Source organism: Mauremys reevesii, unplaced genomic scaffold, assembly GCF_016161935.1.
Source record: "Mauremys reevesii isolate NIE-2019 unplaced genomic scaffold, ASM1616193v1 Contig2, whole genome shotgun sequence".
Lineage (NCBI taxonomy): Eukaryota > Metazoa > Chordata > Testudines > Geoemydidae > Mauremys > Mauremys reevesii.
The window spans coordinates 2,049,246-2,074,878 of NW_024100826.1; the positions used below are offsets into that span (position 1 = coordinate 2,049,246).

The 25,633-nt window shown below is 45.8% G+C and overlaps 1 protein-coding gene across 6 annotated transcripts in view; it reads right to left on the bottom strand.

The window, feature by feature from the left end:
• The window catches only part of KDM2A (lysine demethylase 2A), a 69,689-nt gene that overhangs the window by 19,913 nt on the left and 24,143 nt on the right, over positions 1 to 25,633 (bottom strand). For 5 of the 6 annotated variants that reach the window (XM_039517978.1, XM_039517972.1, XM_039517975.1 and 2 more), the window contains exons 4-13: positions 18,505 to 18,643; positions 16,556 to 16,634; positions 14,458 to 14,504; positions 13,830 to 14,008; positions 12,190 to 12,296; positions 11,398 to 11,491; positions 7,212 to 7,365; positions 4,115 to 4,230; positions 2,996 to 3,122; positions 1,402 to 1,802 (exon numbers count right to left, since the gene is read on the bottom strand). In XM_039517978.1, coding sequence (XP_039373912.1) covers positions 1,402 to 1,802; positions 2,996 to 3,122; positions 4,115 to 4,230; positions 7,212 to 7,365; positions 11,398 to 11,491; positions 12,190 to 12,296; positions 13,830 to 14,008; positions 14,458 to 14,504; positions 16,556 to 16,634; positions 18,505 to 18,643 — 1,443 coding nt within the window. Of the gene's footprint in view, positions 1 to 1,401; positions 1,803 to 2,995; positions 3,123 to 4,114; positions 4,231 to 7,211; positions 7,366 to 11,397; positions 11,492 to 12,189; positions 12,297 to 13,829; positions 14,009 to 14,457; positions 14,505 to 16,555; positions 16,635 to 18,504; positions 18,644 to 22,276; positions 22,384 to 25,633 lie in introns of those variants that run through there. The other variant, XM_039517977.1, reaches the window with a different exon arrangement.

Consider the following 25,633-nt stretch of genomic DNA (forward strand, 5'->3'; position numbering starts at 1 on the left):
AATATCCCTTACTCAGGTCAAGAGTGCAGACACACCACTTTCACAATTCTTATACAACACTATACTGTGTATCGGTTAAGGTTGCGACACAACATACATGACAAAGCCACAAAAGCGAAAGAAAGAAGTTAAAACCATCAACAGTACACTCCTCTATGCAGACACACCTCTCCACATGCGTAACTACTATAAACTACAGCTGTGGCTCACTTCCCCAAACTGGAAGGAGCATGTTTTTTCTAAATTTTGTACAGAAGGAATGGGTGGGAATCTGGCGTACTTGTGCTGATGGCAGGAATATGGGCAAAGCTTGGCTAGAAGGCTGGCAGTGCTACTTGTGGAGAGGTAAGGCTAAGTTTGCCTCTTCATCCGCTTCAGAAGGGACAGAAAGCATAACATAGGACTGGACAATGAGGAAGAGTGGGACAGAAACCCAGCCTTCTAACCTTGGTTTTAGGATCCAAAGCTGATATTTTGGGAAAAGGGTGGGCTGGAATTCCCTTCTTCCTTCAGTAATGCAAGGGTTAGAGACCTGGCTCATGGTGACCATCTTCATAGGCCTGCCTATTGCAAAGCATGGTGGGATACAGGGTGAACATGAGAAACATGCATATAATAACGCACCTAGCAAATTCTGCAAGAGATCATATATCCTGGGCAAACAACCAAACAAAAATACAACCGAGTCCATCTGTACTGGGCAATGAGGAACAGAAGCGATTTCTGCTGACCACTAACAGAGGATTAAGGTTAGTATGGAGAATACATTGTGCCATGAACAATCTTGCAGTGGCACCTGAAAATGGACCAAATGGGTCCTAAGATGATTTTTAGAACTTGTGTCCATGACAGCACCAGAAAAAACTGCCTTGGTATAGACTGCTAGTCACACTAGCATCTCTACACCCCTAAAGGAATCAAAATTAGGTTGGGTTCTGTGTTCCCTTTTGGGCCCAGAGACCCTCTAAACATCATTTGGTAGGTTGAATACCTACATTTTATCTCTGAAATATGAGTAAAGACCATAAGTCCCCACTGGAAAAGGGGGGAGACCAAGTTAGAGGGTAGCACATTTAGAACTAAATGTGCCTTTGCAGGAGGGGTATAGCACACTTTTGGGGCACCTCTCACAGAAAGTCACCAAGACAGAGTGGACTCAGTAACGGAAGGTATAGTTTTATAACCATTGATAACTATGTGCCAGCTTAGATCATGTAGCCAGACCTCATGGTTTCAGGCACAAGCTGGTCAGCTGCAGGGGGGATTCCTCCCTAAGCCTCTCTTGCACTGCCCCCAACAAGCCAGGAGCATATTGGCACTCCTTGCTTTTGTATACAGACAGACAATGGCAGGCAGTAGGAATGGGACTCCATGAAACAGAGGTTCTCAGCTCCTACATACCTTAACGTCAGCAATGAGGGCATCCTCATCCTCTATGCCCGTGGGGACACATTTCTTGTGCAGAGGCAGTGATTCCAGCTTGTCCACCAGGCAGCGTAGACCTTCCAGTTCAAACTGGGTCAGATGCACCTTTCTGTACTTGAAAGGACTGCTGCCATGGGGATCCCAGGCCTGACCGTTGTGGGAGCCCCGGCTGGAGTCAGAGGAGTCCATAGACAGAGTTCTCTTAAGGCCTGGCAGAATCCTGCAGCTTCTGCTTAGTTCATCATAGTCTAGGTTGGCACCATTAGCCACAGGGCTTGTGAGGATTGATCGTCTGGTGACTGGGCGCCTGGGCTCCCTCCCTGCTGCATCGTCCTCTTCATCCATGTTCCCCGGCTCCAAGCAGCTCAACTCCATATCTGCCAGGAGGGTGAGGGGAAAGAGTAGAGAGTGAGAGGAGCAGAATCACAGGCCTGCCAAGCAGACTGCTTACAGGAGATTGAGGGTTTTCAGGCTAATCATCTGAAGGAGACAGGAAGGGATCTCCCTCAACCACCAGAGAATGGCATGTAAGGCCAGGAAAACAAGCAGTTGGACAGAGCAAGACACTGAATGGATACACCAGTGGGGCTGATCCAGAGTGACCACTGTGCGGAAGTGGCAGAAGAGTAGCCTGATTTCCAATGAGTGCCAAATATAAAGCATCCCTCCCCACCAAGGCCAAGAGAGGAGAAGGGCTGCGGATGCTACTGGTCCTATAGCTGTCCCATTAACGTCACCTCTCTGTTCATTATTTCACCACACTCCATTGCTGGGGGAAGCTGATCAAATGGACATAGAGTCACGCTGTAGAAGAGCAGGAGTTTCAGAGCAGCTGGCTGCCCTGAACTGACCATCTTATGCTTCTAAAGAAAATACTCTGAAATCTGCAGGAGGAGCCGCCGCCACAGGGCTTTGCCTTTGTTGGAGCCCTTTGGGTAGAAGTTCGAGCCCTGGAAATGCTACAGCTGTGATGAGAGGCATCCTGCAAATGATTTTCGGATCCCTTTTGAGAGCAAGGTCTCATACATCACCTTTTATTGGATTCCTAGCTCCAGCTATGTTGCAAGAGGCTCCTGCAACCATCAACGTAAAAAACCTCAGACATAGCAACTTAATCTAGCACACCATAAGGTTCTAGGCCACCGGAAATATTTTCCCCATCATCAGATGGAGCTGGCCCTTGAACACAGCAGCAGGGACTGAATCGCCCCTTCCCATTCACTAGAGGCTGCACGCCACTACATTGGGCACATACACGGTGACAACTTGGGCCAGATTATCTGCAGCTCTTTCGAGGAGATAGCGGGCCTAGCACTTCATGGGGTAAAGGAAAGCTCCAGGACAAACTGCTGCTTTTGACTCATTGATAAAACCATACCTCCTCCATCCTGTTTGCCCTCTCCCCACGGATTCCATTAAACACAGCTAACAGGAAATATAGGAAGTGTGAAATTTAAGGAAGTGAACCTCTTGAATGCCCACCCCACTCTGCTTTATTGGCAGGGAGGGAAGTGGAAGAAACTCCTCCAGTATGACAAGGAAGACCTGGGGGCCAAGCAGCTGCTCTTACCCATGCTGAGTGATTCCTTCTGGAAGTCCTTGGTCAGGTGGGAGTGGCTGGTGATGCAGTAAACGTAGCGTTCCAGCACATACCAACACATCTCATAGTAGAAGGGGTAGCGAAACTTATTTGGGACCTGTCATGGGGTGAAAGAGGCAAGACAGAGCCAAGGGAAGAGATCAGTTACACTCAACAGAAAAGCACAGTGATGGCACTCCAAGCACAGCTATCATGGTCCCAGAATGAGCCTCTTGTGGGAGGTGGGAATTGCAGGTACATGGAACAGCATATACAGGGAGTGCTTCCAGCATCCTGACATTTCGTCTTACCGTCAGAAGCTGCCCAAAGGCAGTGCAGGCATAGCTCACTCCCAGGCCATTCACATTTTATTCTTGTTTAGGGTCACAGATCTGTGCTACATTTAACATCGAACAAACCCTCCCGCATTGTTGCAGGGATAGTAGCAAGGCAAGCACACTACACAACACCTTAGCTGCGAGTACCACGCTTTGACCTCAAGCTAAAATCTAACTAAGTTACATGTTCTGAAGGATGCTTAAGAGAAGGGAAGGCTATTGTCAATAACAGTCTGCGTAGTGCTTTTGCAGCTTCATGTTAGGAGCTGTGCGCTACGCCTGGCAAGTCCTGAACCTAATTCACAGCAGTTAACTGGTGGGGATGTATCAGCCTGCAGATCCAAGCACTCTCACTCAAGGTCACAAGAGGTCTTTGGCCTCATTAATCGTCTCCGCCTGGTCAAAACTTAGCATAAGACTCCAAAGCAGCAGAGGAAGGAAAATGAAAATGCAGAAGCATCACATTTGAGTGACTCCAGTGACAAGTAATCTTCTTTTTCCTACAAAGAAGGGCTTGGAGAGCCCCACTCAGATTCACTGTACTCAATTCCCTGCTCCCCCTGGTTCTCCCCAACCTGGAGCTGGATTAGAACCAGTGCCCTAGAAGTTAATACCCCATATCCCATCCTGCCCCAGTCCCAAACCAGTCAGTCCTCCCATTTTCTTAGACACGGTAAGCTTTTGGAAGCTTGGTAACCTGTATTTTTTCCATTGCGTTGAGGTAGGGTCTCTGATTCAGAGGTCACCTTCAGGGCCTCCTGATGGTCCTTACCCGTGTGCGGTCTTCAATGTTGTAGATCCGTAGTTGCATGGGGATGTTGAAGCTGTGCAGGAAGTTGCCCCCGAAAACCAAAGTGTCAGTGGGAGTGTACACAGCATGGATCCAACCTGTCAGAGTAAGACAGTAAGCAATGATCTTAAATTGCAGTGGGGGAGGTCTAGGTTGGATATTAGAAAAACTATTTCACTAGAAGAGTGGTGAAGCACTGGAATGGGTCACCTAGGGTTTTTTTTTTAAAGCCTGGTTTGACAAAGCCCTGGCTGGGATGATTTAGTTGGGTTGGTCCTGCTTTGAGCAAGGGGTTGGACTAGACTTCCTGAAGTCTCTTCCAACCCTAATCTTCTATGATTCTATGAAATGGAGAGTTCATAGACTAGCTCTGTCTAACAAATGCATGGTTGAAGCATCCTCACACACCATATTAATTTAAAATACCCCTCTAACTCTGAATCCAGCTGCCTGATCCTAGCCCCTGGAAGGATGTGGACAGTGTGTGCCTGGCGGTGCTAATCCCAATCTTAGCTGCTACAGCCACCCCCACTCATGTATGTCTACAATTTCTCATTTGTCACTCACTTCCTTACCTCCAGCAGCACCTTCTCTCCCCTTTTCTACTTTTTCCTCACATGATAGTCAGATTAAACTCTTTGGGGCAGAGCCTGTCTGTATCTGCATGTCACCTAGCACACTCGTGGTCTCAAAGAAATAGCAGGCAGTCTACCTCATCCATTTAGAAATTAAAGTGTTTCTGATGACACTAGATTCTCCAGTAGGATGTGATCTTGGCCATGGGTTTCCTCGGTTTGGATAGCTCTAGATATGCCTTTAACCAATTCGTTCCAGTGAAAGTTTCCAGTTCTCTGTTTTGCATGCAGGCCAGCTATAACAGACCCTAAGTCAAACAGGTCAGTGCCTTGAGAAAAAGCAGAGATGGGGTATGCACAGTTTACTAAACCAGAAGATCTAGAATGCACAGATATGATCAGCAGCGATGCCTTCTAAACAGTGGTCTAATTCCTGATTCTCCCATCTTTTCCAAAGGTGCATGTAATTCTCACGCTTTCATACCATTAGTACTCTTCACTCTCACAGCTCTCTCCCCTTGCTGAAGCCTTCCCACAACCAGCAGGGAGGAATTTACTTCCTTCCAAGCTGCGGCAGCCATGGTTCAGGGAAGTATCTATCTCCTCCTTTCCCCCTACCTTCCTATCATCCAATCTCTTAGGAAAACCACCTCTGCAACATTTGTCCCTAACTCCATATTCCTGCCACTCAGCTCTTTTATTCAGGTACACCTCTACCCCGATATAATGCTGTCCTTGGGAGCCAAAAAAATCTTACAGCGTTATAGGTGAAACCGCGTTATATTGAACTTGCTTTGATCTGCTGGAGAGTACAGCCCTCCGTGCTGCTTTACCGCATTATATCCGAATTTGTGTTATATCAGGTTGCATTATATTGGGGTAGAGGTGTATCTTTAAGATCTGTTCTCTCCTTTAAAAAAAAAACCCCTCACTTACTATTTATTTGTAATCTTTGCTTTCACAAAAGCGGTGTTAGCTTTCCTCATCTCTCCAATCACCTCTTACAAACCATGCCCTTGACAAATTTCAGCATGGGTTTCACTGCAACAAGAGCCCTCTGAGACAACTTAGATGCTAGGCATTATGAGCACAGTTGAAAAAACCTGACACATTTGGTATTGTCCATTCCTTGCCCCAGGAGGAAGCTGCATATGGTAATTTATGTGCTTTTATTAGTGAAGGCAGGCTAGAGTGTGCCTGGCATTTGGAACAAAGTAGTGACCCCCAGATCCTGCAAGTGTTCCATAGCCTTGGACCAGCTCTTGAGAAAGCTCTCTTGCTCAAACAAGCTTTGCCTTGCAGTAGACCATTCCATTTGCCAGCACAACCCAGCTGACTGTTAATTTTCAAGACATACCAGACTCAAATAATTAAGAGTCTTAAGATAAGTGTTCAGATCTATAGATTTCCACAAGGATCAATGCTTATCTTTCTGCTTTATCTACCTTTTCTCTGAGTTCTCGTCACCTTCTTTAACACTTACTTGGATCATATTCAGCGGTATGTTTAAGGACTCTTGATACTTTTCTGTTTATCCTCTGCCTGCCTTGGCAAAGTCAGTCTGAAGCTTTGTTTCAGCTCCCTTTACCTGAATATCCCAATGTCTCAAAAGACAGAAGGGTTCCTCTTGGACTGATGGAACAATCTCAAAACCCACTTCTCATTTATCTTCTCATCTGTTTAGCGCTCCCAAGTGCTTCCACAGTTCCTAGCCCTGGAACCATCCTTGGCTATGAACTCCCTTTTGCCACATGTTTGTTCTACAAGTCACTACACACAGTTAGCCTCAAAGTCCCAAGATCCTCTGACCTTCACTCCTGCAACTCCCATCTCAATGTTTCCACCTCCACAGATTCCAGCATCTGCCGGATGCTGCTGCCACCTTCTCACACATATAAAGCAGTGCAGTCACACTTCTCATTTCCTAAATACATGCACTCTCCTCCACACACCTTTCATTACAGGACACAGGTCAAAACTGTCCTCATTTTAGAAATGTCCACGGAGTTATTATAGCCAACCACACACCCTCCCGCCTACTCCCCTACCTTGCTTCCTCTATCAGGACTAGCTTCCATTTTGCACCTCCAATAGTTCCCACCAAGCACCTTCTCTTCAGCTTCTGCCATCTGGAAGAGCCTCTCTTTGTCCAGCTCATTTCAAATATTCAGCTGAATATATCTTTCTCCTCTGCCTATTACTGACCCCTGCTTTGTTATTTAGATTTAGCATCTAGTTAACTTGGTGATCTATTATGGGAGTTTGTATGAAAGATGCTAGAGATAATAGAGGTGTATCATATTTTCCTCTCTCACAGAGACTTGCTATCCAGGAAGTTCAGGGAGAAATCACCCTGCTCTGAACTACCCTAATTTTATGGGTGCATCCCCCAGAGATTCTTTTCCCCACTGCCTCAGACTTCCTGACCCCTAGCACAGATCATATTCCCTTCAAAGACAAGGACAAATGCACACTTCCAAGGTTCTCCCCCCAGCCCCTTATACCTGAGGGGATGACGAACGTGTAGCCCTGCTTGAGCTCAATTCGTTGACAGTCTGACACTTTGTCACCAAGAAAGATGTCCCCCTGTTTTCCTGACAGCAGCCAATTCTCGTAGAGCTCCAGGTTCTGGGGTGTTGGCGGGATCAGCCAGAAGATCTGCAAGGTTCATTGGGTAGAGATCCTTTAACGGTTGTGGACAAAACTCCCTTCACTCCTTTTCTGTTATTTCTTTCAAGCACCAAACATCCAGCTCTTTCCACCCACAATAGGAGCCACACAAAGGATGGTTCTAACAGAACCATCAATAGGTATTCCCTTAGAGATACCAGCAACTAACAAGAGAGACTTCATATCAGAATGACGTGAGGAGTACTGCAAGCATCCAGGGTATGTGGAAATTCATCACCTTACAGGCAAACCAACGAGACAAGAATACAAAACCCACTGGAAATTCTAGATCCTTAGACACGCACAAGATGTATAGCAATGTTTTCTGAAGTGAAGTTCTACTACTGAAAATGCCTATTAGCCTCTGTGTAGCCCTACAGTATACAAAGAAAGTAACTCCTCACTTAACGTTGTAGTTCTGTTCCTGAAAAATGCTACTTTATGCAAAACGATGTTTAGCAAATCCAATTTCCCCATAAGAATTAATGTAAACAGGGGTGAGGGTGTTAGGTTCCAAGGAAATTTTTCCAAAATGGCTCATTTTTGTGCGCCTATAATAAATAGTAAGCTGCCTGTTACTACTGAACACCTTAGGATGACTTTCAAAGGCAAAGATGAGAGTTGTGTACCTTTCTGTGGCAGACAGATGCCTTAGCTTCCTTGGGTGTTAGAAGATCTCCCTCTTCCTGTACATGTCAAACTCCATAAAGTGTTGTGCATAATTAAAATAGCTTTTTGTAAAAACTATCTCAGATCTTTGACATCCACGACACTGAGGCCTAGCCTACACTAGAAAGGGTTAAAACCTCCCAGATGAGATAGCTTGTACTAGCAAAAAAGGTTTTTTTTGCTCATAGAGCCTATACCAGGGGTTGGCAAACTATGGCCCGCAGGCTGGAGCCGTTTTAAGCCGGCCCGCAAGCCTCACCACGAGGCTCAGCCCCTCTCTGGCCGGGGGCCGTATCACACAGCTCCTGGAAGCCACGGCATGGCCCCACTCTGGCTCCTACGCACTCCAATGGCTCCCTCCGGTGCTCCAATGGGAGCTGCAGGGGCGGTGCCTGTAGATGGGGCAGCATGCAGAGCCGCCTGCCAGCGCCTCCGCATAGGAGCTGGAGAAGCGACATGCCACTGCTTCTGGGAGCCGCTTGAGGTGAGTGCCACTCTGAGCCTGCACCCCTGAGCCTCTCCCCCCTGCCCCAGCCTTGATCCCCCTCCTGCTCTCCAAACCCCTTGATCCCAACCTCCTACACCCCAAACTCCTCATCCCCAGCCCCTCCCCCAGAGCACTCACCTCCTCCTGCACCCCAACCCCAATTTTGTGAACATTCATGGTCAGCCATACAATTTCTATTCCCCAATGTGGCCCTTGGGCCAAGAAGTTTGCCCACCTCTGGCCTATACCAAATTCCCTGAATGAAGTAAGCTATACTGGCAAAAGAACTTTGTCAGAATAACTGCATCTACTTTTCGGCTTTTATTAGCATAGTTGTTTCAGTTAGGGGTGTGATTTTTGCCCATATGTCCTTAACTGACATAGCTATGTCTGCAAAACGTTATAGCTTAGACCTGATCTGAGCCTCTCTTAAGCTGAAATATTGGAGTTTTTTGCACTGGTTTAAACTCAAACAGTGCAAATTTGTGTCAACAATTCTTCAGCACTGTCTACACCAGGGAAAATGGTGTGTTATTAAAACATGATAGCTATTGTACATCCCAGAATGAAAAAAGTGAACATCATTCTTGCAAGAGTGTTGTAAACAAGATACAAGGAGCAATTCTTCCACTCTATTCCACACTGGTAAGGCCTCAACTGGAACAGTGTGTCCAGTTCTGGACACCACATTTCAGGAAAGATGGATAAATTGCAGCAAGTCCCAAGGAGAGCAACAAAAATTATTGAAGATCTAGTAAACATGAGGAAAGATTGAAAAACCTGGGTTTGTTTAGTCTGGTGAAGAGAAGATGGAGGGGGGACATCATAACAGTTTTCAAGTACATAAAAGTTTGTTACAAGGAGGAGGGTGAAAAATTGTTCTAGTTAACCTCAGAGAATGGGTTTAAATTGTACCAAGGGAGGTTTAGGTTTCACATTAGGAAATACTTCCTGTCAGGATAGTTAAGCACTGGACAAAACTGCCTAGGAATCTTCTGGAAGCTCCATCACTTGAGGTTTTTAAGAACAGATTTGACAAACAGCTGTCTAGTTATTACTTAGTCCTGCCTTGAGTGCCGAAGCTTGGACTAGATGACCTATCAAGGTCCTTTCCAGTCCTTATACTTCTGTGATTCCACATTTTAAGTCCTAGTGTAGACAGGGTAAGATGGTACTTAACACATATCAGGCAGGGTGCTGGCCCAGACGGATCTTGGGTCACATTGGGGCAGACAATTCCTACATGAACCCAGAAGGGTTCAGCCCAAGAAGCTAACATATGTTAAGTGTTAAGACCAGGCCTGAATCAAGGCAAAGTATAGTTTCAAGACCAACCCCCCCCACAAACATTTAAACACTTTCTATGCAAGATGAGTAGGCAGGGAGATCAATCATGCTAGGAGGATGTAGCAGCCACATATTTGCTACAACAAATATGTAAGAGAGTGCAGGAGCTGGGGGATCCAGCTCTCTTTCAGGTGTGTCTGATTTCAGATGATATCTTAAGTCTATGGTTCCAGACCTACAATTCCTTTAGAGACTGGTGTTGATGGGGTCAGAGCTCTGTGGGCTTCTCTGTGCATTTTACCAAGGACTAGATCCTCTGTGACAGAGTATAGACCAGGGATGAGACTCAATGATGTTTGTACAGGGAAGAAAACCTGGATTATTTAGAGCAGTTTTATATGCAGGAGTCCATCTAATGCCTATGTCTTTCAGATATCAATAGCCCAGGAAGGCTTTTCAACATTGAGTTTATGCATATAAAATTTTATGTACTGAAGTTTGTTTATGCTTTATAATTATGCTTGGGTAGTTCTTTATTATTACCACGTTGCCTTGTACCTTTAAGCGTTACAAAAAACTAACATTCTTGTTAATAAAGATAGCACAGTAGAACCTCAGCGTTATGAACTGACCAGTCAACCATATATCTCATTTGGAACCAAAAGTATGCAATCAGGCAGCAGCAGAGAAAAGAAAAAGCAAATACAGTACTGTGTTAAATGTAAACTACTAAAAAAGATAAAGGGAAAGTTTAAAAAAATTTGACAAGGTAAAGAAATTGTTTCTGTGTTTGTTTTATTGAAATTAAGATGGTTAAAAGCAGCATTCTTCTTTTGCATAGTAAAATTTCAAAGCTGTACTAAGTCAATATTCAGTTGTAAACTTTTGAAAGAACCACCATAACGTTTTGTACAGAGTTACAAACACTTCAGAGTTACGAATAACCTTCATTCCTGAGGTGTTCGTAACTTCTGTGCAGTTCATATGTGGTGTTGTATTACAGTAGAACCTCAGAAGTCTAAACCAGTGGAAAGTCGCATTAGGCTTTCAAAGACATCCCACAACCTTAATTGTAAATCATCAGAAGTCTATTATGCAAAGTTGAGAGACTTAATGCTAACCAATCAGAGATGAGCCAGAGAAATTTGCATCCAAATCCATCCAAGCCTTGATGAAGTTTGACAGAGTTGGGTTCAGTTATAAGAAATGGACTAAAGCTGAGAAGCTCAGAGTTTGACAAGAGTTTCATATTCAAACCCATCACCACCCATCCTGAGCTCTGATCCTTATACTTTTAACCCATGTGTCACTTTAAGGGTACCTGTTTGCAATTTAAGATCTTTAGATAACTGCACTTTTGAAAGCACTCCAGTTAGTCTTTAGGAACCCCAGATAGCATTCTGAGACCAGCGGTAGAGACTGATAGTTATGTCACACCTACCATGGAACAGCATCCCAGTTTAGAGGTCAGATCTCTCCTGAAGCACATGGCTTTGTAAATTTAGCTCTACTTTGGTTGCATTCTAAAGACCAACATAAAACATTTTTAGCAGTCCTCACAGGGGCTGCCCTCATACCTTTCCCCCTCGGTGAATGTGGTACCATACAGAGGTGCCGCCAAAGTCCACATGGAAATCTGTGTAGCAGCCCTTAACACTCATCAGACAGTACCTAGCCAGAGACAGGAAGAAGAGATGAGCAGGATGAAAGTGAGTAGCACATACCTCTGTTTTAAAGCTGTCACTTGTGAAACCCCCAACAGCTGCAGCATACTCAAGGGGTGTGGAGAGGCAAGATGGGGGTGGGTGGGTGCAGGGACAAATAGTAGTGTTAGGCTCCAGGGAAATGCAGACTGAGCAGCATGTGAGTCTAAATACTACAGTGATAGATTGCTGGCAATGGCAGGAGAGTTTATTTACATCAAGAAATCAAATACACAGGAGGAGCCTTAGCCCAGGCAGGGGAAGGAAGAGCTTCCCTCCTCATCTTCCTAAAAGGTCTGGGATTCTAAAAGATCACTGAAGTCTGTCATTGCCTAGTCTTGCTTGCTACGGCAGGACAGTAAACACTTGGCAACTTGTCCAATTCAACATGCTGTATTAGAATGACAAGCCAAGCAAGTTTTACCAAATGCAACAAAGAGACGAATTTGTGCAACTGTCCAGAGGCTGGAGGAGTTAACAGCTCTGCTGTTTTAATGGTATATACAAACAGTACCTGGGGGCAGGTACAGAGGGACACAGACTCCCTCATCTCTCCTCAAAACCAGGCTGCCTGCCACATTCAGTTTTACTTGCGTGATTGCCTCACCCCTTAGATCCACCAGAAGGAGGAGGAGCTGGGTACATGTGCTTCATGAGGTCACTTACTTTTGCACCTTGGGATACTGCATTTCCAGAATGGCATTTGTAGACTCCGTCTGACTCTCCTTTAGGTGTCTTGGCCACATGTTGTCGACCCAGTCAATCAAATCCACCTGCAACCAGAAAGGAATTAGGCCCAAGTCTCGGTAAGATGGTCCATGGCTCTTTTCACATGCTTGAGTATTTCTAGGAGGTCCTGTGGCCAATCTGACATCTGCAATGGCCAGGTAACAAAAACAAAGGACTACTAAAATAGAAATACTATTTATGGCTGTAGTGAGACTGCCTCCCAGGCATGATCACAGTCACAAGGATGACCAGGTGTCAGTTCCTAGCCACTTTGCCACACTGCTACTTCAGGCTTGGGACCGGAATCCAGGATTTCATGCATTTCACAGCTCTGCAGAATCCAGCGTGCAGATCACCCTTGCCACAGAACTGTGCTCTGAAATCTAACTTATTTAAACAAACTGTTCTAATTCTTATAGTTGCGTAGGAAATCTTCCAAATATGAATGACGAATACGTAATACACCAGTGTCAGAGTCTGCAGAGAATCTGACACAACAGCTAAGGTATGAACCACTCTGCATTTATCTCAATGGGACCCTGTCCTTAGGTTTATGAGTTAATTTAGTTGTCAACATTCACTACTCCATCATATTATCATCATCCTGCTTGTGTGCTTCTCTGACATTCCCAATTGTTTTTTACATATTCTCAAGACCCCTCCCCACACTCCCTTTACCCAAGCTGCAGAAATCTCCAGCTCCCCCCACCCCCCACTGCAACCTCTACATAGTAATGGACATTTGTAACACAAAATTCTGAAGCACATGGAAGGTTTAAGAACAACATAAATAATCTGATGGGATGCTGCCCTGACTGGGTTATTTTCATATGTCATGCAACGGAAGTATTACTTTGTAGCTTTGCTGGTATTCCCACCTTTTACTTGGCTGTCTGTGCTTCCCCCAAGATGCAGGAAGGGGTTCTACCAAACTTCATAGCAGTTCAGTGCACGCAACTGAATGCATAAGCAGGCACTGGTTGGAAGAGAGCCATGGTCTTGTCAGGCAGTGGAACCAGCTTAACAGGATGAGGTTGGGAGTCAGTGATCCAGTCCAGGGACTAAAACTTGGACTAGCTCAAATGTATCCTTTATTCAGACTTGGATGTGCTCTACCAAGTATCTGTTCTTGAACCCCTTCCAGCAGAGCAGGTTACTCCACTGCCTAGTTAACCGTCCTCATTAGGAACGGCTTACATTCTCTCACCTGCAGGCTGTCACTCCGCAGCTTTGCCCCCCAACCTACCTCATTAACTACAAATAATTCTGCCTCCACAATGACTGTCTTGACGATTTAGATAGGATTACTGCGGCCTCCTCTGACAGAACAGTCTACCCATTCCTTTCTGCACTTCTCACCAGTTTAGCAAGGTCTGCAATGGTGCAGGTGCTCAAAACTTACACAGAGCTCCAGCTGCTCTTTGGGATTGGAGAAGCAGCAGCAACCCTGTCTGACCCCATAAGTATTGTAGGGAGGCCTTTGGTTGCTCTCTTCTTCAGTACAGAGGGACCAGGCTCAGTGCTCTACCTTTACCAAAATGAAAGGAAAGGGGGGAGAAGACAACAACTTTACTGACCGTAGCAGGTCTCTGCACCAGGTTCTCCAGCCTTGTATGGCTGAACTCCAAGCTGATGACATTATATAATTTCTCCCGCTCCTCCTCTGGGGTCTCATAGTAGCGTGCCCATTGTGCCATGGACATCTCAATGTCCCTTTGTGTGTTCACATCCATGACATCCACCATCCGCCGGCTCCCTGCCAGAGCAAAACAGACATCACTGCTGTGCACAAATTGCTACTAAGAACAGACAAGCCAGGACACAAGAGGACAGGCCCTTTCTGAGGGATGAACTTGTAAGCCCCACCCATCTATGTGCAAGGCCAATCCCTTTCCTGCAGGAGTGTACCAAGGCCCTCGTCCTCATCCACACCAGGGCAACCAGGAACTGTTTAGAGTTTTCTGAACAAAGCCCATGGCTCAGCTACTCCTGGTCAGACTAGATTTCTTCTCAGGCAGTAAAAATCCTTGATTATTTGGACTGGAGAGGCTGTTAGAACCCAGACAGCAATGTGTTGAGGGAGCCATAAAGACTGTTGTAGCTCATGCATTCAACAGTCTGAACTAGTCCCCTCCACCCCTTCTGAAAAATCACCGTGGCCAGTTACTACCATGCCACAAGGCAGCAGGAGAGACAGACACTTACCTACATACAGTCGCACGTCATTCACACTGAAGTCAGGATCTGGCATCCTGCAAGACAGACACTTAACTAAAACAAACCAGGGTCTCCACCACAGGCCTCTCTCCCTCCTGTAGCCCTTGGCTTCATATAGGCATTTCAAAGGCTCCATCCCTCCACATTTGCCTTCCTCTCCCCTATAGAATGCTATATGCTTGCCCCTCCACCTTTGAGGGCAGCCAAGAGAGCCATGATAGTAGCACACAAACCAATGTGTGCAAACAGATTCTTCTGTAAACAATAAATCCACTCAGGTGCCTCAACAGGCAAATGCTGGCCACAACTGTCACAAGGGGAGTAGTGGTAGTTTAGGAATAGGATAAATTGTCACCAGCAAGTACACGCATTGTACAGAGGCTCTAGGAAAAGGTCAGCCTATACTTGAGAATCACCAGACACGTTTACGCTATGCACACTATAGCCGCACAGCTCCCCCTATGCCACCGTAGCACAGACACTTCCTATAGCAACCCAAGGGGTTTTCCAGGCGATGTACGTAATCTGTCTCCCGAGAGGCAGCAGCTAGATCAACAGAAGAATTCTTCCGTTAACCTAGGGGTTAGGTTGGCTTAACTACAGTGCTTAGAGGTGTGATTTTTTTCACACCCCTGAGCAATGTAACTAGGTCAAACTAAATTTTAATGTAGAATAAGCCTCAGCTTTCATTTAAAAAGTCAAAGTAATGGCCTATCTATACTGGCGATGGGTATTGGTGCATCTACAGCAGTACAAGCCGCATCACACCGACACAGCACATCTACGTTTGTGTTTGTACCGGTGTAGCTACACTGGCATAAATATCTCCACTGCATGCAGGGCCTAAGTCTCTAACCTTCATGGTTAAAGAAAACCTTTCAAAGTGTGAACTGAATAATGCCGCAATATATGATACACCAGTCATGGTGTTTTATCTACACTGATCCGGTTAAAGTGGTAGAACCCCCACTAGGGTGGACTGTTATACTAGTACAAACGGGGTTTCATTGATATAGCTTACTTCCAGTTTATTCCTAACTATAATAGGTAAAAAAATGTCATCCCCATAACTAGCAGACTCATACCAGTACTAAAAACTGTGAAGACTAGGCCTAAATTTGCAGGGAGTCTGAAACAATAGCTCTGAAGGGTGAACTGTCCCATTCATCTAAAAAAGGGGTTAATTTGAATGCCATCAGCATTAGCTGATCACAGCATATAAGGAAAGAGGGATGAGCATGTTAAGCAGATCTGCACAATTGTAAGTGACATCTCACTTGGCACCATGAAAGCACAGCACTTGGGAGTGTATCAGTTAATTCCCTCCACCCAAGTCAGGAAAGAGCCATGCCCAAGGAACCTAACAGATCTCAGAGCAGAGCATTTGAGCCCCACTAAGGGAGAGCCAAACCCAAAACCTATATAGTGTGTTCATTATCATATTCTGAATGGTCCTAACCTATTGACTAGCCTCTCCCTTTAGCAACTCAGGCAGGCAAGAGCATCTTCACTTCACTGATTGACCCATTCTTGTAACTCTTGCCCAACTCATACTCTCTCAGACAGGGCTCATAAGCCAAGCAACTGTCTTTGTTCTACATGCATCCGACAAAGTGGGTATTCACCCACGAAAGGTCGTGCTCCAATACATCTGTTAGTCTTGCCACAGGACTCTTTGCTGCTTTTACAGATCCAGACTAACACGGCTACCCCTCTGATACTTGTCTTTGCGTGAGGTGCTGTATCAGCACAGAACAATGTGGTCTGGCCCACTGCTGGGGATCCTAGGCGCTGCAATGATACAAATACAACCACCACCCCAGATGGGCGCCCAGTTAGAATGAGCACATGTGTCAAAAGCACGGTAAAAACAAGCTGCACCGGGGCAGCTACCAGAATCTGCTTTCCCACAGTTGGACTAGATTCTGAACTGGGAACTCTTAGGAGAGCATCCACGGATACAACTTGGGATAGAAAGACCACCCTCAGGTGGAAAGGCCCTGTCAGACTGCTAGGTTATTTCTGTAGTACAGCCAGTGGCCAGCTAGGCTAGAGTCACCCACCCTTCCATATCCTCAACACTTACTTTATTCCGAGCCCGTCAGAGTTCTTGAAAATCAAAGGGTCTCTCAGGCCACCCCGCTGGATGTATTCAACATTGAAGTCTGTCATGAGTGAGAGAGAAGAGGGAATGTATTAAGGGGAGGTTGCCAGCCACAGAGATACTGGGGATATTAACCAGGGAAGGGGCAGGTAGCATGAAGAATGGAAAGAAGAACTGGGCTTAGCCACCCTCTCCTACAGAATTTCATCTCCAAGTACTGTCCTAACCAGCTGTAGGCAGCCTGCCATAAGCATGGGCCAGAGAGGCACAAGCAGGGCAGGGTATGTGGGCCTGTTCACTGAGTCAGACAAACAGGGAAAGAGAGTTTATCATTTCCCAAACAAACTCAATCAAGCAAAAGAGGCCTTAAAGCAACCAGTTAGACTTCCTCCTCCCTGAGAGCTCTGCATCTAGAGCCTAGCTCACATCAGCTGTGTGAGCATCAGGAATCCTAGTTTTCCATGATTTAAAAAAAACCAAAACAAACAAAAAAAAAACCCACCAAAATTCTCTGATAAAACACACAAAAGTCCATGCTTTCCCATGATTAAAATGAAACGCTGAACTTAGTTTCCTTAGCCACAATATATTTAGGTATCAGTTGAATACAAGGTTTTATTGATATATTTACAATTTTTAAGCTGACAGCCTGAGTCCCGCCCATTCTCTTGATTATCTGAATTTGATTATCCGATCTGGGACCGGGGAAAGTTAGATCAGATAATCGAGGTTCCACTATGTTTTTATTTTTTCACAGAATATAAAAACTAAAGATTCTCTGTAAAAATGCAAATTCCATGTTTTCCAGTGGCAAATGGATTTCTAGGATCCCCGGTTATCATAGGTAAGGCTAAGATTTTTTCATGGTTATTTTTAGTAAAAGTCATGGACAGGTGAGGGGCAATAAACAAAAATTTGCCGAAGCCATGACTTGTCTGCGACTTTTGCCACTGCAGCTCCATGGTTTCCCCTGCTACTGGGTGGCTGGGAGCTGCGGGGTTCTCTCCCCTCACCTCCCTGCAAGGCTGTCCCCAGTCGCTGGAACCCTGCAGGGGGACCCTGAAGAGACTGTCACCTGTTGCTGGAACCCTGCCGGGGCCCCACTGGCTGCTAGCTCCAGTCCCGCAGACCCAGGGGCTGAAGCAGAAAATGTAAGGGCAGTCTCTGGAAGTCATGGCTTCTGTGACTTCTTGACAATAATGTAGCCTTAATTATAGGTGTCACATGCAAGCTTATATTTGCCCCTCTAACTCTCTCTTTACCCCACCCCGCCTGGGTATGCAAAATTAGGGACTTAGCTCCTCTCTTACTCAGGATGTTTCAGGTGGAGGTTTGCTAGGGAGCAGCTTCAAAAGCCATTCTTAGGACTGGATTCCCAGCTGCTGGCTCATTGGCCAGAGAGCTGTGTGGGGTAGAGTTGAGACTTCACTTAGCATGTTCCACTCCATCTCCAAGCCACTTAACAGTGGCTACAGCAGGGCTTTTTTGGGGAGGTGGGGTTGAAAGGCCATATTTACTCTGCTGCATGTGCTAGGAAAACAGAGCAGCTCAGAGAAGAGAAAGAATCAAGACAGACAGCAAAGGGGAAGAAGGCCCAAAATATCAAGGGGGCCAGGGGTGAAGGGAAGAGATAGAAAATAAAAATAGAGGCAAATCTCTGGATTTAGATACCAGTACTTGTGTCACCACTGATCCAACTGGCAGCTAAAGAACTTAGCAGTGAGTTTTGTCCTCTAAGGCCCTGAGCACTGGGGAAGAGCTCCTCCACACACACACACCTAGAGAAGTAGTTCTCCTCCCTCCCACAGGAGTGAGGACTGTGGAGGACACACACTGATCAGACAGTTTGTTCACAGGGGCACTTTTCCTACAGTGTTTCTCTCTAGAAACTTTGCAGTAGAGTGGGTGTGGGCAGTGGAGGGGGCACAGACCTTTGCCTTCCATAAAGAGGACGAAGTTGGCATTGAATTTGTTGGTGGAGAGTTTCTCCTCCAGGTCAAATGTCCTCTTTCCTTCAATTTCATCATCTGAGATGCCATCATCTTCATAGCGCCGCCTCATTGTGCCACGCTGTGGAGAGAATGAAGAGGAGGATGAGAACAGCTGTAGACAGTGCCAAGTAGCCAGCTAACTTCCTTTTCCAACTGTCACAATAACCCCAAATTAGACACCTGGATGCATTCCAGCTTCATAGAAACATCTAACCTGTGTTTTCAGAGGGCCTCACATTGCCTGACTGGTATTACATTGGAAAAAAGCACCCCACCCTCCCAGAAAGGAGGAACAGCCATGTTAGCATGTCAACATGTTGTCCCGGTATTTTTCTGGGACATCTACCACTGGATAACTGGTGCACACATTTATTCCCCAGTCCCTTTTGCTCAGGGAAAATCATCAACTATTGTGGTCAGTTCCCTGGATGCAGGCCATGCAACAGCAAGAACAGCTAAGCAACCTCTGCCCCCACTACCAGAAACCATGCAGCTGTAACTCCATATTTGTTCCCCTCGCTGCCTATAAGCTCCCGCACTTTAGGCAAGATGGGGGACAGATGGGATTAGAATCACTGGCCCTGGGTGTTGACCATACCTCAACTCACAAGGAAGGGAAGGGGTAGTGGTTCATGTGAAGTGAGGCCAGTGCCCCCGTCTCTCTGCCAATTTTCACCAAGAATGTTAGCTGGGCTTTACAAACTCATCAGTATTTTGTCTTGAGGTGGGAAACAATTGTGTCTTTTGTACATGTAGACTCCAGCAGGCCTACCACATTATTGATTACACTGGGCATACAGAATGCAGGCACATTTTCATCTTTGGCCTTGTTGGCACAAAAGAGTAGTAACAGACAGGGAATAGGGGATACCAGTATAAAGATGCTTCTGAAACCACAGTGCTCTGCAAACAGGTTTATAGCACCCGGAGCAAAGGAAGTGGGATAGGTGGTAGGTGTTGAGGCTCATCCACGGGCCCTCTCCACAGGTTCAGATCTGACTTTCCATCCCAGCCATGTGAGCTGGGAAATAAGGGAGTAAAAGCAGTAACTCGCATGGGAAGAGCAAACCCCAGGAGATGCAAATCCCCAGGCAGGAGGCACTACCACCTCTGGACATAGAGATGATAATCAGAACAACTAGCTTAGATCCTGGACTCAATTTGCCATTTGACTTGACCTCCTTCCCCATCCCTCACACTCTCTCTGCTGCCAGCTTCACTCTCCCCAGCTTTTCCAGTCTCCCCAGACCACATGATGCATTATAAAGCCAGATCATAAACACAAAACCAGAACACTAAGCAGCTACAACTAACTTGCCAACCATCACCCTTATCATTGTAGGTTGTATCTTTCACCCTTGTCCTTCAGTCTTGTCTATTTAGACTAGAGGTGGGCAAACTATGGCCCATGGGCCACATCCGGCCTGCAGGACCCTCCTGCCCAGCCCCTGAGCTCCTGGTCTGAGAGGCTAGCCCCCTGCCCCATACCTGCTGTTCCCCCTCCCCTGCAGCCTCAGCTCACTGTGCTGGCAGTGCAATGCTCTGGGTGGTGGGGCTATGAGCTCCTGGGGCAGCACAGTTGCAGAGCCTGGCCTGATCTGGTGCTCTATGCTGTGCAGTGGCGTGGCTGGCTCCAGCTGGGCAGCGCGGCTGTAGCACTGCCAGCCACCGCTGCTCCAGGCAGCACGGTAAGGGGGCGGGGTGGATAGAGGGCAGGGGAGTTCAGAGGGAGGGAGTGGTCAGGGGGTGGGGAGGTGGATGGGGTCAGGACAGTCAGAGCGCAGGGAATAGAGGGGTTGTAACTCAAAAATTCCGGTTAACTAAAAGGGAGGGAGTTTGGGTGCGGGAGGGAGCTTTGGGCAGGGGGTTGGGGGGCAGGAAGGGTTTCAGGGTGCCAGATCCAAGTGGCGCTCACCTCGGACAGCTCCTTGAAAGCGGTGATATGTCTCTGCTGCTCCTAGGCGGAGGCGCAGCCAGGCAGCTCTGCATGCTGCCTCCACCCGCAAGCACCGCCCCCCGTTCCCAGCCAATGGGAGCTGTGGAGCCAGCACTTGGGGCAGTGCACGGAGCCCTCGTCGCTGTTTCTCCGCCTAGGAGCAGCAGGGATATGTTGTCGTTTCCATGGAGCCATGCAGAACGCCTGCTGGCCCCACACCAACCAGACTTTTAATGGCTGGTTGAAAACTGGACACCTGGCAACCCTACTGAAGATCAGAAATGCCGGTTTATAGAGCTTTCTGCTTAGTAAACTGCCAGATAACACCGTTTTTACTGTATTTTGACTACCTCAACTTGCAAGTAATTTGCAAGTTTGATCTAACAGCATCCTCAAATCACTGATCAATTTATAAGGTATTTTCTACCATCCAGACAGAGAAAAATTTACTCACTGATAACACCTCATTAACTTAGCTTGGCTTTCATGAAAGCCAACACATTAGTATAAGCAATAGGGGTGTAGCCACCTTATCGGCAAGACATGCAACAACATGCAAATTTTGAATGATTGTTTTAAAAGTTACCTAGCTAAATATTCTACAACAATTTTTTTGTTCTCAAACTTGTTTGCATAGTTTGTAGATGGTTAAGCGTTCAACTCCAGTGAAAGATAATGTCGGTCTTAGAAGCCACATTTCAAGAACAGATTACAAACATGAACACTATTCTTAATTCAACAAAAGTTTGATTTTTTTTTTTTTTATAAAATACTGTAAGATAAAGTCAGTTTATATGTAAGGCCATTTTAGGACAAATTAAGACTTTAGGAAGTCTATTTTTATTATATAGTTAGCAGTGTACAAACATGGCCAAATTAGGGTCTCAATACTAACCGTTATAAATGAAGATTTCATATTGAATAATTTTAATATTGCAGTTTCAAAGCCATATTTTGCTCACTAGCCACTGGGAATAGCACTTACTATTATTAGCCCCAGTGAGAATACTCATAGTAGTTCCGCTATTGTTTTTAATAACAATACACCTAGATGTATTTGTAGGACAAGACCAACAGGCTGAATTCTCAACTTCATCGCTGGATTCTTGATCACTTGAAATCTTTAAAAGGCCGGGTATCTTTCTAAGAGATATGCTATAGGTCAAACAGAAGCTATGAGCTTAATGCAGATGTTACTGGGTGAGCTTCTAAGGCTTATGTTATACAGATCAGACAAGATGATCATAATTGCCCTTTCTGGCCTTAAACTTTTTTTTTTTTGGGTCATGGCGGAATCCACACATACCTAACAGTTAAACACAGCAATTAAGAGTCCTATTCTATGCAACTTTGGCCCAGGATTTTGAGCTATAACGGTACAACATCTGTGGTCTTAAGCTCAAGGTTTGGTAACAAGTAGTATTTCAGGAGGCAAGAAACATTAGTGCCTGTATGCTGATTCAGGAAAGGTTTGCTTCAAGCCTAAATTTTCTGACCACACTAGCAGTTAATGTACTTTAGGAAGCTGTGCACCAGTGCAGCTGTACCACAGCTGAAAAAACAGGTAAGAAGCTCCTTAGAGAAGACAAGGCCAGAGCTACACTACTGCACAGCAAAGTGCTGTGCTTTTTGCACAAGTTTTAAAATGTTTAGAAATGCAAGTCCCCTGTAAATGAGAAGCCTTGTGATCCCACCTCCCAGCTGCAGTAAGCCTCCCATCAGGAGGGAATGCTAGGATTTGACAGTAGTCAGAAGAAGCAATAGTGACTGGCTTACCACATTGTGTTCATTGCAAGATGCACACTTGCAGCGTGCCACCTCCTGCAAGATGGGAGTGAAAGAGACCAGCTCCTTTTAACCCCTTGGGATCTGGCTCTTGTCCCCTGGGAGGGTCAAAAAGAGGAAAGCCCCAGATCAAGAAGTGAAGCGTTATCCTAGTCTGTAACCGTATCACTGGAAAACAAGTTCTGAGACTATTATACACCCTCCCCACCTCCAATGCAAATATAACGATACATCTCTACAATGGAAGTCTGAATCAGGATTGGCACAGCATCTCATTTTCCCTGCCCCCCAAGGATTTATTTTACAGTTCTGTCCCTACCCTTTGCATAAGCTAAGGGAGGGAATGATTTGCCAGGATCTTTACAAAAATGGGACTTTCCTGAAAAACCAGAACGTTAGTCACTCTACATAGCAGAGGTGAAGCATCTATAATAGGGGTCGGCAACCTTTCAGAAGTGGTGTGCTGAGTCTTATTTATTCACTCTAATTTAAGGTTTCGCGTGCCAGTAATACATTTTAACATTTTTAGAAGGTCTCTTTCTATAAGTCTATAATATATAACTAAACTATTGTTGTATGTAAAGTAAATAAGGTTTTTTAAATGTTTAAGAAGCTTAATTTAAAATTAAATTAAAATGCAGAGCCCCCCGGACCGGTGGCCAGGACCCGGGCAGTGTGAGTGCCACTGAAAATCAGCTCGCGTGCCGCCTTCGGCACCTGTGCCATAGGTTGCCTACCCCTGATCTATAGTCTGGCAGCCACACAGAACCAAAGCCCAGTCCAGACACTGGAAGTTTTATTTCTGCTCACTTGCTGGGAAAGCTGCATAGCTGTAGATTTTAAGGATATTGACTGGGGCACACCCAGCCCAAAACTGAAAGTGAAAAAACTGGGACAGCTTTATTTGTCAGACAATCACACTGGAGATCTGGAGTGCTATTTTAAAATAATTCCTAGGCTGAAGAGACAGTGTAAGGGTGTTCAAGAAGTCTTTCACAGTTATGTTTAAAGATTCTTTGTGGCAGCAGGCAAGTCAGTTAGGCTTGATGCTTTCCCCTTCTTTATGATATTAAAGAAAACCCAAAGGTTCTCTTCTGGTTGTTACATTAGAAATTGAGGTCCTATCTATAGTAAGAAATTTTAGAAATAGCACCCTGTGGCAGTCACAACAGTTCAGCTGCACCAGTGGAAACAGAGCAAACTTCAGCGGCTTCTGATGATTTTACCACTGTGTTGGAATGAACCTGCTTGTGAGAGGGTTTAACTAAGGGTATTTTTTGTGTTAGTGGTTTCTCCCTTATTAATAGACTACAGGGAAGCTGACTACTCACAAAGTACTGTCAAATGTCCTATCAGAAAACAGAGCCTTCCTCCCAGCATTACTTTTTACTTACATGTAACAGGTAAGGTTACTATAGCAATAGTTGACAGTATCCCTTTAAATACAAAAACTGAAGAGACCAGTTCCCAGCATGCAATGCTCTATCTGAATAGAAGATGTGCATATTGAAGCAGACTATGAGCCTAGCATGCTGTATATCGGCCACACCCACATGTAGAACAGGAGGGTGGAGGCAAACTGCAGTGTCAGATTGTGGGCTGCATTGGGCTTGCACTCTGCCCAACTCAAGATACATCACTAGTCCTAGATTACTGAAATGCCCACTTCAAATGCTTTGGAAAGATCTCATTTTTGCAATGCAGTTACTGGTACAAACAGATAAACATTAAAATGGCACAGGGGCATCTGTGTTGGGAAAAACAGGCTTCTTGCAAACTAATCTTAACAGAAGAAAAATCTGGTTGCCATGCCAGAAACAAGAAGGGTGTTTCAGGGCTTCCAAGATAAAGCTATACCAGGGGTCGGCAACCTTTCAGAAGTGGGCTGGATGAATGGACGGTAAGGTGGATAGAAAACTGGCTAGATGGTCGGGCTCAACGGGTAGTGATCAATGGTTCCATGTCTAGTTGGCAGCCGGTATCAAGTGTAGTGCCCCAAGGGTCGGTGCTGGGGCCGGTTTTGTTCAATATCTTCATTAACGATCTGGAGGATGGTGTGGACTGCACCCTTAGCAAGTTTGCAGTTGACACTAAACTGGGAGGAGTGGTTGATACACTGGAGGGTAGGGATAAGATACAGAGGGACCTAGACACATTAGAGGATTGGGCCAAAAGAAATATGATGAGGTTCAACAAGGACAAGTGCAGAGTCCTGCACTTAGGACGGAAGAATCCCATGCACTGCTACAGACTAGGGACCGAATGGCTGGGCAGCAGTTCTGCAGAAAAGGACCTAGGGGTTACGGTGGACGGAAAGCTGAATATGAGTCAACATTGTGCCCTTGTTGCCAAGAAGGCTAATGGCATTTTGGGTTGTATAAGTAGGGGCATTTCCAGCAGATCGAGGGATGTGATCATTTCCCTCTATTCAGCACTGGTGAGGCCTCATTTGGAGTAATGTGTCCAGTTTTGGGCCCCACACTACAAGGAGGATGTGGACAAATTGGAGAGAGTCCAGCGGATGGCAACAAAAATGATTAGGGGGCTGGAGCACATGACTTACGAGGAGAGGCTGAGGGAACTGGGATTATTTAGCCTGCAGAAGAGAAGAATGAGGGGGGATTTGATAGCTGCTTTCAACTACCTGAAAGGGGGTTCCAAAGAGGATGCATCTAGACTGTTCTCAGTGATAGAAGATGACAGAACAAGGAGTAATGGTCTCAAGTTGCAGTGGGGGAGGTTTAGGTTGGACATTAGAAAAAACTTTTTCACTAGTAGTGTGGTGAAGAACTGGAATGGGTTACCTAGGGAGGTGGTGGAATCTCCTTCCTTAGAGGTTTTTAAGGTCAGGCTTGACAAAGCCCTGGCTGGGATGATTTAGTTGGGTTTGGTCCTGCTTTGAGCAGGGGGTTGGACTAGATGACCTCCTGAGGTCCCTTCCAACCCTGAGATTCTATGGTGTGCTGAGTCTTCATTTATTCACTCTAATTTAAGGCTTCGCGTGCCGGTAATACATTTTAACGTTTTTAGAAGGTCTCTTTCTATAAGTCTATAACTAAGCTATTGTATGTAAAGTAAACAAGGTTTTCAAAATGTTTAAGAAGCATAATTTAAAATTAAATTAAAATGCTGACCTTATGCCGCCAGCCTGCTCAGCTTGCTGCCTGGAAGGGGTGTGTGTGTGTGGGGGGGGGGGGTCAGGGCAAAGGGCTGGGGTGCTCGGCTCATAGGGGTGCTCCCAGCGGCTCATGGCAGGGGACTGGAAGGGATGTGCCCTGTTCCACCCCCTTCCCCAAGGCTCCGTCCCTACCTCTCTCTGCCTCCTCTACGGAGCTGTGTACATGCTGC